The 14,575-nt window shown below is 41.9% G+C and overlaps 1 protein-coding gene and 1 long non-coding RNA gene across 2 annotated transcripts; one reads left to right on the top strand and one right to left on the bottom strand.

Moving 5' to 3' along the window:
• Positions 1-442: 442 nt before the first annotated feature.
• Positions 443-4,099, bottom strand: LOC128137237 (uncharacterized). Its single transcript, XR_008233632.1, has 3 exons — positions 3,973-4,099; positions 3,312-3,371; positions 443-483 (listed from the first exon to the last, which is right to left on the bottom strand). It is a non-coding gene; the product is annotated as an uncharacterized LOC128137237 (long non-coding RNA).
• A 516-nt stretch (positions 4,100-4,615) lies between these two features.
• Positions 4,616-13,340, top strand: CDC37L1 (cell division cycle 37 like 1, HSP90 cochaperone). Its single transcript, XM_052776282.1, has 7 exons — positions 4,616-4,870; positions 6,312-6,593; positions 8,006-8,096; positions 10,175-10,290; positions 10,591-10,713; positions 11,587-11,742; positions 12,588-13,340. Exons 1-7 carry the CDS (start codon positions 4,631-4,633, stop codon positions 12,687-12,689), a joined length of 1,110 nt encoding a protein of 369 aa, XP_052632242.1. The 5' UTR covers positions 4,616-4,630; the 3' UTR covers positions 12,690-13,340.
• Positions 13,341-14,575: the final 1,235 nt, after the last annotated feature.

Genomic DNA, 14,575 nt, shown 5'->3' with positions numbered 1-14,575 from the left:
AGAATGTAGACAGACCATTTTATAAATAATTTTCTTCTCTCCCCTTATCACCCTACAAACACTAAATAAAATTTTGGCTTTTAAAAGACTGACTAGTCATGAAATTCATGACGTGTCACAGACTTCAAAATAAAGAATTGCTGATCAAAAAAAAAAAAAGCAGACCTGTCAGGTTAGCCCAGTGTTACACTAGGTGTCAGAACACAGCCTGGTCTAAGAACGGAAAAATCATGTAATTGACTCGACGGGCAGTCGTAGAGGCTGACACTCAGATGACGCAATTCAGAGCAACCTATAAGGGGAACAATGTGTATCAGATCACATACTTTAGAAAGACAGTCAGACAAGCAGGCAGACAGACTATGTGAATACGTGGACCTACTTCATAATTTTTAGTTTTTCAACTATTCAAGAATTTTAAAAATCATACTTATTTTCAAGCCTTTCAGTTACTGCAGCAGGATCTATGGCACTTTCAAACACCTTCAGGAAAACAGTAAGAAGTAAACAAATTCTTTATAACACCAACTAACTTAACAACTTAGCACTCACAGGAACACTTTAATACCTATTCAAAATAATTCCCCTATTCCCTGTCAAGCTGCCACTAAGCAAAATCAAGCTTAACTAATACTTGTCAAGCTGCCACTAAGCAAAATCAAACTTAACTAATACTGTATGTTTGTGTACTTTAAGATGTCATCCACATTTCTAAAGTTATGCGATATTTTGGAAAAAATACTTTAAAGCTGAAATTGCATATTCATTCATGTCTGCATCAACATCAGAACAGTCTGTACTTTGTAGGAAAAATTGTCATGCTTACAGTACCATAAATACAATTCTATGAACTGTAAATCAGCAGAACCACAAGTACAATTAGGAAACTCATGTTTGGAAAACACTTGAAATCTTGGCCAATCCTATCAGACACACCCCAAAAGAAAAAACTAAAAGCCCCAACTGCAAGCACCTTAAAGCACAGGTAATCTTCCACAGGGATTACAGACAAATGAGAAGGTGTAAGGAAGTTTTCCTGTATGTTTCTATGTATTATATAAAGATTGCCTGAATATCTTATAAAAATAAAATTAATTAAGACATCATCTACGAAATGTCTTTTAAGAAACAAATGCCTTTGCCTGTATTTAGGTCTTGTCTATTTTACTACAATGGATTATGTCTGATTCAAAGATACTCTTCTCATGCCTTGGAGTGAAATTCTGACTCCCTTGAAGTAAATGGGAACTTTACCACTGATTTTATTTGGGCATTCATGCCAGTTATTCTACCTATCTAAAGAAGCTGCCCTCAGCTGCATCCCACTTATTTTATCCGTATTTGCTGCTTTTTCGTTTCTTTCAAATGTGCCAACATCCTTCTTCAAATGATATCAGTGTTTTCAGACAATATTTTGGCAATAGTTTTTTTTTTGAGAGGGCTGTGCAAAGGCATTTTTTCCCTAAGAAAATGTGTTGCTTTGTGCTAGTTAACACCTATTTACGAAGGTCACAGGCACGAAAACACATTACTGTGAGGTAAGACAAAAGATGAACTTATCTAACAACATCTACTTCGCAATAATTACTTTGATGCTCCTCTTATGACTAGGTAAATGTACGAGAAACTACCCTCTGTAGAAGTGGGTTATGTTACCCACTTCTGGTCAGAACATGGCTATGGGCTTTTATTGCAGAGAGACTGAAGAGTTGTGTGTTCAGAGCTGTGTTTGCCTTGAGACAGGGTAAAGGCCTTAATGAAAATTATACCTTGTAGCTTTCAGACATATTAACTACATAGCTTTTCACTTGTGTGAATAATAACCACAAAGGGAAAGGGAAAGTAATCATGTCCCTCAAGGAAAGGCCTCTTGTGAGCCAGATGCAAAGAATTTTAGAGAAACAGACAGGTAGAGGGAGTGGTTTGAAAAAGAATGGAGGAAAGTCTGAAAGAAATAGATAAGAAAGATACTGTTTCTCTAAACTTCATCTATTCCTATTTTGCAATGGCTTCAGTATGGTTTTGCTTGTCAATAGACATAGCCATTCTGTCTTAGACCACTTTTTTAAAAAACAATTTTCAAACACAAAATACCATTCACCAGAATCATAACCAACAAGCATACAGTAGAGTACAGGAAAAACACACTGAAGACTCCTGTTCTCACCAGTTCCTGGTGTTAGTGTGTGTCCTGGTTTTGGCGGGGATAGAATTAATTTTCTTTCTAGTAGCTGGCATAGTGTTATGATTTGGATTTAGTATGAGAATAATGTTGGCAACACACTGATGTTTTCAGTTGTTGCTGAGTAGTGTTTATACTAAGTCAAGCATTGTTCAGCTTCTCATGCCAGGCAGCAAGAAGGCCGGAGGGGCACAAGAAGTTGGGAGGGGACAGAGCCAGGACAGCTCTTAAACCACGACAGTGTGGCATGTAAAATGACAGGAAAACCATTTGTCTATCATCTATTTGGATCTTCATTTACACATGTCTGCTGTAATGACAAAAGTCTTGAATAGATGATAGCCATATTAGAATCGAGGTATCATACTGCTTCCAGAACAACCAGCATAAATAGAATTATTCTGAAACAGAGTATATTCAATTGCCCTCATATACACTGTTGCCATTACTGAGATTAGGTAAGAACTGTCCATGTGAGAGATGACCTCTCATAACCACTGCTCTCAAAGCTCCAGCCCATGAAATTTTAAAGGAATGTTAAAATCGATTCCATTCCAGGAATAGGTCTAATACTTTATCTTATTATCTTGAAATACATGTGAAACAAGAATAAGCTATCAGTTGTAAACAAAAATAAGACTATACATGAATTACAGCTTGTACAAGGCTTGAGACATTAGACTTTATAGCCCAAGGCATCTAACAAGTGAAAGTCACCTTTTCAAAGCACATCTTCTCATGAAACAAGAGAGGGAAAACAGGAGAAAGGCATTCTGCCTCTTTGTGTTGACCCAAGATGCACTCACTGAGAAAAATGTCATGTTTCTCTTGGGCAGAAACACAGTGGGACATGTAACCTTAGGAAAGAAAAAACCAAACCATTCCCATGAGACTCCTCAGTCCAGTCTTATACACATGCATTAGTCCAAGTCTACAGGACTCTGTCTCAGAAGGGACTCAGTAGGCCCTTGGCTTTATTACTGATAATCTCAAAAGGTGCCAGATTAAGATCTATAGTAGAGAGTTCATGCATTTCATATTTTGGTCTTTTCTTTTGTATCATCTCGTGTAACAGGGACTCATTTCACAGACCTTAGCATTGCACACAAGAGAAACATCTGATACTTACAAGGAAATGAACGAGTGAAAACCACCGTTTTGGTTTTTTGCTTACATCTGATGAGGAGACCTGCTATGAGCAACATATTACTACCATCCATTTGCACAACAGCAGTAATCCCCTTCATTAAATAAATGTCACACAGCAAGAAAACCCCCGCATTTAATCTAACTTTTTCCTTGCATACTCTTTCTAGGAGACTTTATACCTGCAGTCCCAAAGAACCAGCCAGTGCCTCCTGTTTGGAGGAAGAGCTACGTAACTCCACGGATGAGAAACTATGGCTACAACAAGGGCACGTTTTAATCTTCACAGGGGTATTATGACTGCAAAGGTATGGCCTCATTTTACATGAACTTCCATTCCCAGACGAGAACCAAGCCGTTAAAAACCAGACAGCTCCCCAGGAGCTCTTAGAACTGAAGGCGCGGTCACAGATGTACGAACACAAGTATTCACAGTACACGTGTATACGAACGTACGCACACATACGGTATGTATACGGGTGCGCATCTGTTCATGTATGTGTCGCCGTGTCGTATGGTGAGGCACCTCTGGGTCCCGGAATAACGGCGGTGACGAGATTCTACCTCCCCCCGCACCGGCTGTCTGGGGCGACCCGCCGCTACTCCCTCCCTCCCCGCCGCCCCGGACACCCTGCTCTGCGGACCTGCAGCTCGACGACAACCTTCAGCGGCACCTGGGACTCGGGGCCGGGGCGGGGTGGCGACCCGGCCCGGCCCGGCCCGGCCCGGCCCGGCCCGCGTTGCCACGGCGATCGCGGCGCCCCAGCGGCCGCCCGCGGCGCGCGGCCCGGCCCAGCCCGGCCCGGCCCCGCCCCGCCCCCTCGGGCGGTGGCGCTCTCGCTGGCCGCGCGCCCGGCGGCGCCCCTCACGGCGGCGCCTGGCAGCGCCGAGCGCGCGCCGGCCCCCGCGCACGCACCCGAGGACGCGCCGCCTTTTTCTTTCTTTCGAAACACATCTATTTTATATATATATATATGTATATGTATACACGTATAATTTGTCAGCGTCCTGCGGCAGCCTCGAGGGAGGTCGCTGGCCCTCCGCCGGCACGGAAGAGGCCCGACACACGGTACTCCGAGCAGGGACAGGCGGGAGCGCCGCGGCGCCACAACCGCTGGCCACCGCGCGCTACCGGCGGCCGGGCCTTGCGGGGGGGTGGGGGCTGCTGCACCTCCTCACCGCGGCGGGCGGCGGGGGCGGCGGCGGGGGCGGGGGCACCGGCGGGGGCAGGGGCAAGGGCAGGCCCCCCCCGGCCCGGCCCGGCCCGCCCCCGCCCGGCGCGGCTGGCGCAGGCCCCGCCCCATGACGCCGGGGGGCGGGAGCGCGGCGGAGCTCTTAGGTTGCGGAAGTGGTACGCCGCCTCACTTCCGTCGAGGTGTGCAAGCGCAGTGGGCGGCGGGGAACGGCGACCGGCGGGGGTGGGAGGTGGGGATGGCGCTGTGGCTCCCGCGGTCGCGGGACGGCGGCCCTCCGTCGCAGGAGGAGGACGACGAGGAGCGGAGGCGGGCTCCCGACTCCCGTCAGCGTCCGCTGGAAGCGCAGGTACATCCGTGCCTCCCCCCCCCCCCCCCCGCCACCCCCAGCCGCCACGGTACCTCGCGCCGCTTCCCGCCTCCGGTGGCGCAGCTCCCCCCTGCCCCGGCCGGCGCGGAGCGGCTCGGTGCCGCGGGCGCCTGGGCTGCCCCGCGGCCGCAGCCCCAGCCCGCTGCGGGGATGGGGCCGCGGAAGGACGGGGGTCTCCGCGCAGCCCGGTGCGTGTCGGGGCGGGGGTGTGCGGGAGAGTTCGCTCCCCTCCGGGGCCGCTCCGCCGGGCCCGAGTACGCCTGGAGGGGCAGATGCGCTGCCGCCGCCGCCGCTGCGGGGTGGTGGGTTGGGGGTGTGTCTGTGTGTGTGACGCCTGCCACTGCCCGTGGGTAACAGTTCCGCGTTTGAGGAGTGATGCGGAGGGAGCTGGGTTGAAGTTATCCTAGCATCCTTAATGTCTAAAAAGTGGATACATAAGCGGTGTGTTCCTCTGCTGGCTAGGGCAAGTCGGCGTTTTGCAAGTACCTCGTCAGGAATTCTGCGTGTTCTTCCAATAAGCTGCTGTTACATCAGTTTCCCAACAGAGAAATTTTCATCTCGTTATTAAAAAAAGAAAAAAAAGAAGCTGCGATTCCCAGACAAAGTTGGCACAAGAACTTTGATGTACCCGCGTTAAAGTTTCCTTCAGATAATCTTTAGCAACTTAGCACCACAAATTTAATAATAGGGCACTGGAAGGCTGAGGGACTAATGCATATGTTTTTTTCCCCACTCCTGGTGGGAAAGCAGGCATATAATTTAGAGGATAATTTCTTAAGTTACTGAGTGTGAATACCCAGCACACACCTGGAAGCAATACAAGCACTGTTGCTTAAGAGGTTATTGTCTCTCCCAGCTATGAGTGGTGACCTCCTCAATAGATTTGACCAAAAGGAGCATATGCTTGTGCTGGGCCTCAGCCACTTCATAACTTAAATTCCATTTTTACTGCCAGTTCAAGGGAAGATGTTGGCCATCTGTTAGGTACTAATCCATACTGGAATGTAGGCAGCAGCAGTTACTTTACTATTGTGATCTGACATCACAAAACTGATACTTTCTTCTCAGAAGTATGTATTCAGAGTATTCTCACACTTGGCTGTCGGTAGCATTGCAGCCCAAAGATAGCCAGAGGGGTCTCAGCTGTGTCAAAAGTATTTTTACAGTCTGGAGACTATTACTGGTAGCAGTACATGATCCATGATTTTGTAAATGCACTTAAGATAGCTTGAATTAGAAATCTCTTTCTAAAAAACATCTAGCAATACAATACCATGTTTCATCACTCCTGTGAATATAATGCTGCATATCTAAGGTGCCTTCCAGGTGCATTATATTTGAGATTTAGGCCTGTCTGCTCCAATACAAACTAAACTGACAATTTTCCCTCCATAAATAGCGTGTCTGATTTTCCTCACAGACATATGACCAAGAGGTTGAATTAGCCTGCCAAAAAGAAAGAGAGTTTGTGAAGCACTCTGTGGAATATACGTGGAACCTAGCAGAAGCCCAGCAAAAACTTGGTAGCTTAGCACTGCATAATTCAGAATCCCGCGATCAGGAATCTGCTAGAGCAAAGACTGATGCTGCAGAGCTGAGACAGAGAGAGGAAGAGTGGAGAAGAAAAGAAGAAGCACTAAAGCAGAGGGAAAGACTGAATCTATGGAACACACCTCCTGTTAGTAAGGAGGTATTTAATAAGGTATGACCCATATCAGTGTGCATGAAAACAAGTGTTAGCCTCTTTTTTTCATTCCACTTGTCTCGAGTGTCTTCTGTGTGCCGTACAGTGCAAAACCACAGTATATCTTAAATGGGCTGGGGCGGTGGGGGAGCTGGTGTCTGTCTTTGCCTCAGGAAAGGGAGTAAGCTGCACTCGTACTACAAATCTGGATGATGCTTCTCTACCAGAAGTGCAGGTCAAAACTTGCGTGGGTCATCTGAGTATTTGATATGAGCCAGCAATGTGCACTTGCAGCACAGAAAGCCAGTTGTATCCTGGGTTGCATAAAAGGCAGCATGGCCAGCAGGTCAAGGGAGGTGATTCTCCCCCTCTACTCCACTCTTGTGAGACCCTACCTGGAGTACTGCATCGAGCTCTGGGGTCCTCAGTACAAGAAAGACATGGACGTGTTGGAGCAGGTCCAGAGGAGGGCCATGAAAACAGTCGGAAGGATGGAACACCTCTCCTACGAAGAAAGCCTGAGAGAGTTGGTGTTCTTCAGCCTGGAGAAGAGAAGGTGCTGGGGAGCCCTTATTGTGGCCTTTAAATACTTAAAGGGGGCTTGTAAGAAAGATAGAGGCTTTTTTTTTTTTTATTACAGACTGTAGTGATAGGACAAGGGGCAATGGTTTTAAACTGAAAGAGGGTAGGTTTAGATTGGATATAAGGAAGAAATTTTTTATGATCAGGGTGGTGAAACCCTGGAACAGGTTGCCCAGAGAAGTTGTGGATGCCCCATCCCTGGAAGTGCACAATGTCAGGTTGGATGGGGCTTTGAGCAACCTGATGTAGTGAAAGACGGCTCTGCACACAGCAGGGAGGGTTGGAACTAAATGATCTTTAAATGTCCCTTCCAACCCAAACCACTCTGTGATTCTGTGTAGTGCAAGTGTTGCCAAATGGCGCTGAACAATAGTTTCTTCACATGAAAAGTGTGCTTCTCTACTGAGTGCCAAAGTCTTAAAATGTAGAACTGTTAGTTTGCCTCTAGTAATGACTACTGTAATACATATTATTTAGCACAAGCTTTTTTTTTATAGTAGGATCTCAGCTTTCACTTTACAATTTAATTTGAACAGCTAGCACATCTCCTGATTTCACTGATTTAGCTGCATCCAGGCTGCAATGTACATAATTCTCATTGCTGACATCAGTAAGTTCCTACATGAGGACAGAAGTTTCTCAGAGTTCTTTGGTCAGTAGACTATAATGAGACTTTGAAACTGTTATTAGGTAATGCACTTTTTTAAAGAAAACCTTCTCAAGTATATGGTGCTACTCTAAAATTAGAACATAGCCCTTTAAATAGTAACATTAAAATACAATACTGCTATATGTCACAAAATATATGCCTGGAGTTTCTGTTATAGTACAATTTTTCTCTTCCTCAGAGTCTTATTAATCAAAAAAGAAAAGAAAGAGAAGATGAAGATGAGTCTGAACCACTTATGCAAAAACATGAACAAAAGATTAGACACTTTGGTGAGTGTGCTTTTTCCATCATTTTGCAGTTCAAACTTCTACAGAATTTGTGTAGGTTCGGTGCTTATTGTACAGAATGAATGTTAACAAATGAAAGACCTGGTTAACAGACTGTTCAGCTTTATTTTATCATGACAGATAATAATTTCAAAGTGAAATACGGTGTAAACTGTAGAAGCTTCTTAGTTCCTATGACCAATAAGAACTTAAATTTAAAAAAAAAATAATTAAGAATTACTATGCAAATGAGCTTAAGCCCTGCAAACTAAAGTTCTAGCAATGTTTTTTGCAGTTCAGTGGGAAAGGCAGGGACATTCATGACAATGTAAATTGTGTGTATAAAAGTGTATGGGATTGTCCGTAGCTGTCTCATTTTAATAAATGTTTCTTTTCTGGTGGCTATTAAGCTACAAGGGTAATGACTGATTAAAGGGAAATGTCTGTAAACACTAGCTGAGAGTATGTGTGCATGGAATTGTGTTTCTTAAAATTATATTTAATTATCCACTAGGTGTTACTTTAGCTCTGTCATAATTGTTGAACCCAGTTAAGCACAAAGCTGATCTTGTAAAGTAATCTGAAATTTTGATGGTTCTCTGAAGTGCTTTCCATTCTTAGTTACTGGCTGATTTCAGACTATGGTATAGTACAGCCATATTTGGAATACCAGAACAATCAACAACAGGACTGAGTCGGCAAAATCAAATTCTTCGTACAAGCTTAGTTTTTACTAAGCTATTTGGCTTCTAAGGATCTTAAACTGTTCTAAAGAAAGGGTTTCTAGCCCTGTTAGCCTTAGCAAGCCTTGCAAGTACCAAGTTGAGGCACAACACTGTCAGAATATGCAAATAGCAGTGACAGCCACAGGTTCTTTCAAATACTTTAACTGCTAAGTGTAATGACAGTGGAATCAGAAGACATCTCCCCTGCTGTGTATTTCAGCAGAAAAAAAGATGCTTTCTTGCAGGCTTCCTGGCTAACAGTTGGGCAAAATTACTTTGTCTAAATTCAGATTAAGCTGTTACAGAAGGAACCTTATTACAGTTCATCAATTTTTTTCTTACCTGCTAAATTCAAAGCCACGTTGTTTTTTTAATTCAAAATATGTAAGTCCATTGTAAAAAGGGACAGTACACTGATGTTCTTTCAACTCTCCTGTTCTGTGCTAGCTGCTGCCAAGGAGCAGTTTGGACTTTGCTAGCCATATGGTACGAGTTCTGTTTCTGGATCCTGCTCTGGCTTCCGAGCAATAAAGAACTTGCATGGAATAGCTCTCTTGAAAACAGCCGAAAGAAATATTAGCCATTGCTTTCTCTTTAGGCATTTGTTTGCTAGAATTAAGATTATCTTAGGTCATTAGCATTGAATTACCTTTAGCCCAGTTATAATTATATGCTGATAGATGGGTAAAGCTGTACATCTGGTACCTGTTGCCAGTAATGACTTGATTGTCAGTGATACATGAAGGACAATTTTAAGAAGTGGTCTGAGAATTGAGTTCTGATTTTTAAACTCTTTACATGAAAGTAGCTTCATGCTATCACAATTCAGTCTTCTAGTTAACCTTCCAATACTGATGTGGCTTTGCTTTTTGAGATCAAGCTGTTCCTGTAATTAAATTCAAATTTCCTAAAAACCTAGCAAATCATGTGTTGGAATGATTTTTTACAGATTACACATTCTTCTTCTACATACATTTAGAGGATTTGTTTGTCAGAATCACTGAATGTAAATCTCTATCCATAAACTTTTTAAACTATTTGATGATGTAACTAATAGGTACCTATATATAGAATTGATTTAAAATAACTTATCAATGATGTTAGAGATGCATTAAAAATTGTGACTGTTAAAATCTACTTTTAGTATCTTCAAAGTCTGATTATACCTTCTGGTAATGCTCTTTCAGCATTAGTTAGATGTATAAATAAAACCCCCAAACTTAGTTGTGTGCTATCATTTTGAGGTTAGTGAATTGCAAAGGTGTTGGTATATGCTGGAGTATCAATGCAAGTGAATTCCTTGCTGCATTAATCATTTAACCATTTAGAATATCTTAACCATGTTTCTCTTACTAGGTATGCTGAGCAGATGGGATGATAGTCAAAGATTTTTGTCTGATCACCCATATCTTGTATGTGAAGAAACATCTAGATATCTCATGTTGTGGTGTTTTCATCTAGAAGCTGAACAGGTATGAAGAAGATGTTTAAATTGTTTGAAAGCATACGGTTTCCCACTTGCACTATAGAAAAGCTGACCAACTTGATTAGCTGTTTAACTGTTCTTCCCACCCTCTCTCTACTTTGTGAAGAAAAACTGTATATAGTGCATTGTCACTTACATGTGTAGTTATAGCTAATTATCAGTCCCCTTGCTTCTGTAAGCATGAGTTCTCATCTGCTTAGGAACTAGAACAAAAGGAAATTATGCTGAATTTTAGAAATATAATCACAGGCAGTATCTTTAAATCATAACTTGAACTTTTTTTCAGAAAAGAGCTCTGATGGAGCAAGTAGCACACCAGGCAGTTGTAATGCAGTTTATTATAGAAATTGCCAGAAGCTGCAGTATGGATCCAAGAGGCTGTTTTCGTCTCTTTTTCCAGAAAGCCAAAGTAAGTCAATTTGGGTAATGATGGGAGAAACACTTGATGCTGTACTAGGGACCAGTGTTCTAGAGGTTTCTTCCTAACCATAAGAGGCTAAATATTTTATTGACTGACTTAGGCTTATGGTAGTGTTTTGTTAGCAGTTCTTTTCTAGACAGAATATTTTGGTGTAATTCCAATTCTGAAAATGAAAGTTTTAGGCATTTTGCTTATCCCAGAGGAAAAGCAAGATACCGCAGGGGGACAAACAGGGGTGTTATACACAAGTAGTAACTAAGTAACAACAGCAAACAGACCAGTTTAAGGACTGATTTTGGCCAATTACACCTGTGTTTTCACAGTGTACCTATGTATTACCACAACTTTCCATTTCATCTGCAGTTCACAGAGCGGCCCAAAGTAGTGCCCCTTTCTCATTACTGAAATGGAGCAATCCAGAGCTATGCAGGAGAAACACGGGAAGACTGCAACTGTGGTTTGCTGTAGAGTGTATTCAGTTATTCAAGACTGATGGACCTCAATATTGCCTAAAGGAGTTCAGTTAAAGTGCAAGTCAGCTTGTGCTTTGCTTTTGACCAGTGTTACAACAAGCACCTCTTCTTCTAAGGGTACTGGCTTCTGAGTTGGAAAGGCTAAAACTAGATTTATTTTTACACATCCTTAGATAAATCAGTTAGTTTGCATCTACATATAAATACTACAGATTGTCTTAAAAAGAAAGCTACCTGAAATTTCATTTTAAATTGACTAACATTATTCTTGTTATTCCCCAAAGGGTATAACATGCATTACTGCGTGGGTTTTGTTCAGCACTGTGTATGCTTACAATTCAAAAGTAAATCTGGCTGAAGTGCAAATATTTCATTTTTCTCTTTGCAGACCGGGGAAGGTTATTTTGAGGCTTTTAAAAATGAACTTGAGGCATTCAAGACGAGAGTGAGAATCTGGTCACAATCACATGGCTTTCAAACTATGTTACTACGTGATCTCAGTGTCAATCCTGGTCTTGTGGGAGAGCTGCTATCTCTTTCACAGGTAGGCTTATTATTTCTAGAAAATAATTTAACTAAAGTAGGATTAGGTCCTGCCTTGAGAAGCCATACCTCTCTGAAATATAAAGAGGATTATTCCTAGAACTGCTAGTGCTCAGGATATAATGTACAGTATTATCAATATGCAAGGCATATATGGGCTTTCTTTTTACTTGCTGGAATTCAGAAAGCATCAGCATAAGGTCAAAAGCACATGTTAGTTCAGTGCCCTTACATTTTCGTGCTTAAAATAAACACTGCATCATAAAACTGATCAGATGCTAGAATTGTATTCACAGCATTTAGCACAAGCAGTGAAATGAGGTTTCAGTGTAAAATGACTGATCCTATTCATGGGATCATTCAGGTAAGTCAAGCCTAAGAAAAGTCTCCTGTTGTAATAAAAGGAAACTGAGTGTACTTAAGTCTTTTGTTACAGTACTAGTGATGGCCACATTCTGGAATGAAGAAGCAACTTAAAAGATTGTAAAAAATTAGGTATTAGGGAAGGAGTCACAATTAAAACTACTTATTTGAAATAATTTGATTAAAGTACCTCTCAAGTAAGATCCAACAGCTTAATTTTAAGTAAATGTGCAGTCAAGTGCTAGAAACACTGAGACCAAATACAAGCTATGCCAGCAAATTTAAAGAATTCTTGACACAGTGACATAATATTGGTTGAATTTTTCAGAGCTTATTTCCTTACTATTGTAAATTTGTCTCATCTTAAGATGGACAACACGGACAGTCCAACTTAAGCTAAAAATCTCTGTTTCTCTCTCTGTGTCTATTCCTCCATATATACAGTTACGGAGAGTTAAGCTGTCAATTTTTCATCTGTTGCAGAACACAGGTGATCTACAAGGTTCCATGAACACAGATGTCTGCAGTGCAAACTCTGTGATGCAAAGAGATGAAGAAGAATCCAAAATGATGGATACAGTGTAGTACTCCTAAGGCTGAGGCCAAGTACTTTTTTTTTTTATCCCCCCAAAGAAACAAACATGGCTATTTTTTCTTGACACTTATTTTTCTGGGTACTGCACTTTATTTTTTGTGTCAGATTTTTGTTGTTGTTGTTGTTTGGTTTCAGGGGGAAGAGATTTTGAAGGGTGGGTAATTCAGAAAACCTTGTAATACTGTTTGCAAATGTGCTGCTAGGTTTTTGGTTGTTCTTGAAGGGCAGGGTTCTCATATTGCCGAATGTGAAACTGGATGTGTTTTCTGCTACTAACCTTGCCTTTCATGACTTTTAGAAATTAAAGTATGAAAAAAAAAAATCTGCACAAATACAATGTTTACAAGAAGTGGTAGATTCTTGGTAGAATCTGCTATTGTCTTACTACAGCTGTGGACATGTTTTACTCTATGAATATTGGAGATCACAACTGTATTCATGCTACCTTGCTGACATTATAAGCTCTCAAATTTAGTTATCACTAATAGCAATAAATCAATATCTGGTATCAGTATTTCACATCTGAATGGGTTAGATTAAAACACTGGCTTTCTACCTCTACTAAGGGGATTTAAATGTTACACTGTGCTTTCATTAAATGTAACTTGGTTTTGTCCTAAAATGTAAGCAACGCTTGTCTACATATGAGTGCTGGGTTGTATGATTTCTGAGAGTCTGACTCTCTTCTTGTTCGTAAGGCTAACTGTAGACTTTTTTTAAACCAAGTCTTATTATGGGGAGAAGTCTTTGATGAAGGGGATGGAGGGAACTTGAGGTACAAGGGTTAGGTTAAGACTTCAGTTTAAACAAAAAGCTTTGTCACAGTTCATATAGGGTCAGGTGTCATGTGAGGTTTGGAAGGTATTTCCTATGCTATGAAACTAAAGTTGGTTTCTGATGTTGGTAACTCAACTAATTAAAGTGGAAAATCATTAAAAGCTTCCTGTTTGAGGAGCTGGAAATCCAAATACTGTTTCTAGACAAGGCCTTCCACAGAACGTCTGCAATCCAAAATTCTACTGTGCTTTTCTAACCTGCTGCTATTACAGCATCTCTGTTTATAAAAATGTATACTGCAGTTGGAAGACTCCAGTGAAGACAGCTCCTATCTCAAATAATGGTATTGGTACAAACTCTGTCCTTTACTGTATTGTTCTGATTGTATGCAAGGTCTGGAAAGTCTCTAGTTTTAATAGTTTGATGAACACAGTCTACATGCAGTTGCTAATTCAGGTGAAAGCTGTGCTGAGATGAGATCCAATAATTTTCAGTTTGGCTACAGCAGAGAGAGGGAGGAGTCTTAAGTTTGCAGTATATACCAGAGTGAGTGTTAATACAAATGCAGTAGCAAAAGCAGGAACTCCAGATCCACTGGCAGCAGTAACTTTTCGTGTGCCTTGAGTTCTCTAGCAGTTCTTCTGCAGACAGAGGATAAAGGAGCAAGCAGCAGCTCTGTCCCAGATGCTAATGAGAGATAACCAGCTTCAGTAGTAATTTTTTTTAAGTTTGACATACTCCAGAGAGGCTAAGTAAACACTGCCTCCTCAATTAGCTAATTATTAAGGGAAACTAAGGGAAACTAGTAACTTCAGGTTGTTTTTTAACTGAATGTTTTGTACAAGGATAGTAAGAGCAGGGTAGCGCAGTCACTTGCAATTGCTACTCTTAGTAGTGGAGCCATATTGATCTAGCAACCTCTGATATACTGAAAGTTATTTTTAAAGTTTCTAAGGGGCTACAATTGGATTGTGTGGGAGTAAGTGTCAAATCATAAGGAGGTTCCCTCCCCCTTTTCCTTCTGGCTAACTGCAACTTACATAGGCTGGCAAAAAAACAAGCGTAGCTGTTTTTTATTGAAATCAAAATGCATAAATAG

The sequence above is a fragment of the Harpia harpyja genome, chromosome Z, assembly GCF_026419915.1.
Source record: "Harpia harpyja isolate bHarHar1 chromosome Z, bHarHar1 primary haplotype, whole genome shotgun sequence".
Taxonomy (NCBI): domain Eukaryota; kingdom Metazoa; phylum Chordata; class Aves; order Accipitriformes; family Accipitridae; genus Harpia; species Harpia harpyja.
Note: the sequence above shows the minus strand (reverse complement) of the source record. Positions and strands in the feature narration are given on the sequence as shown.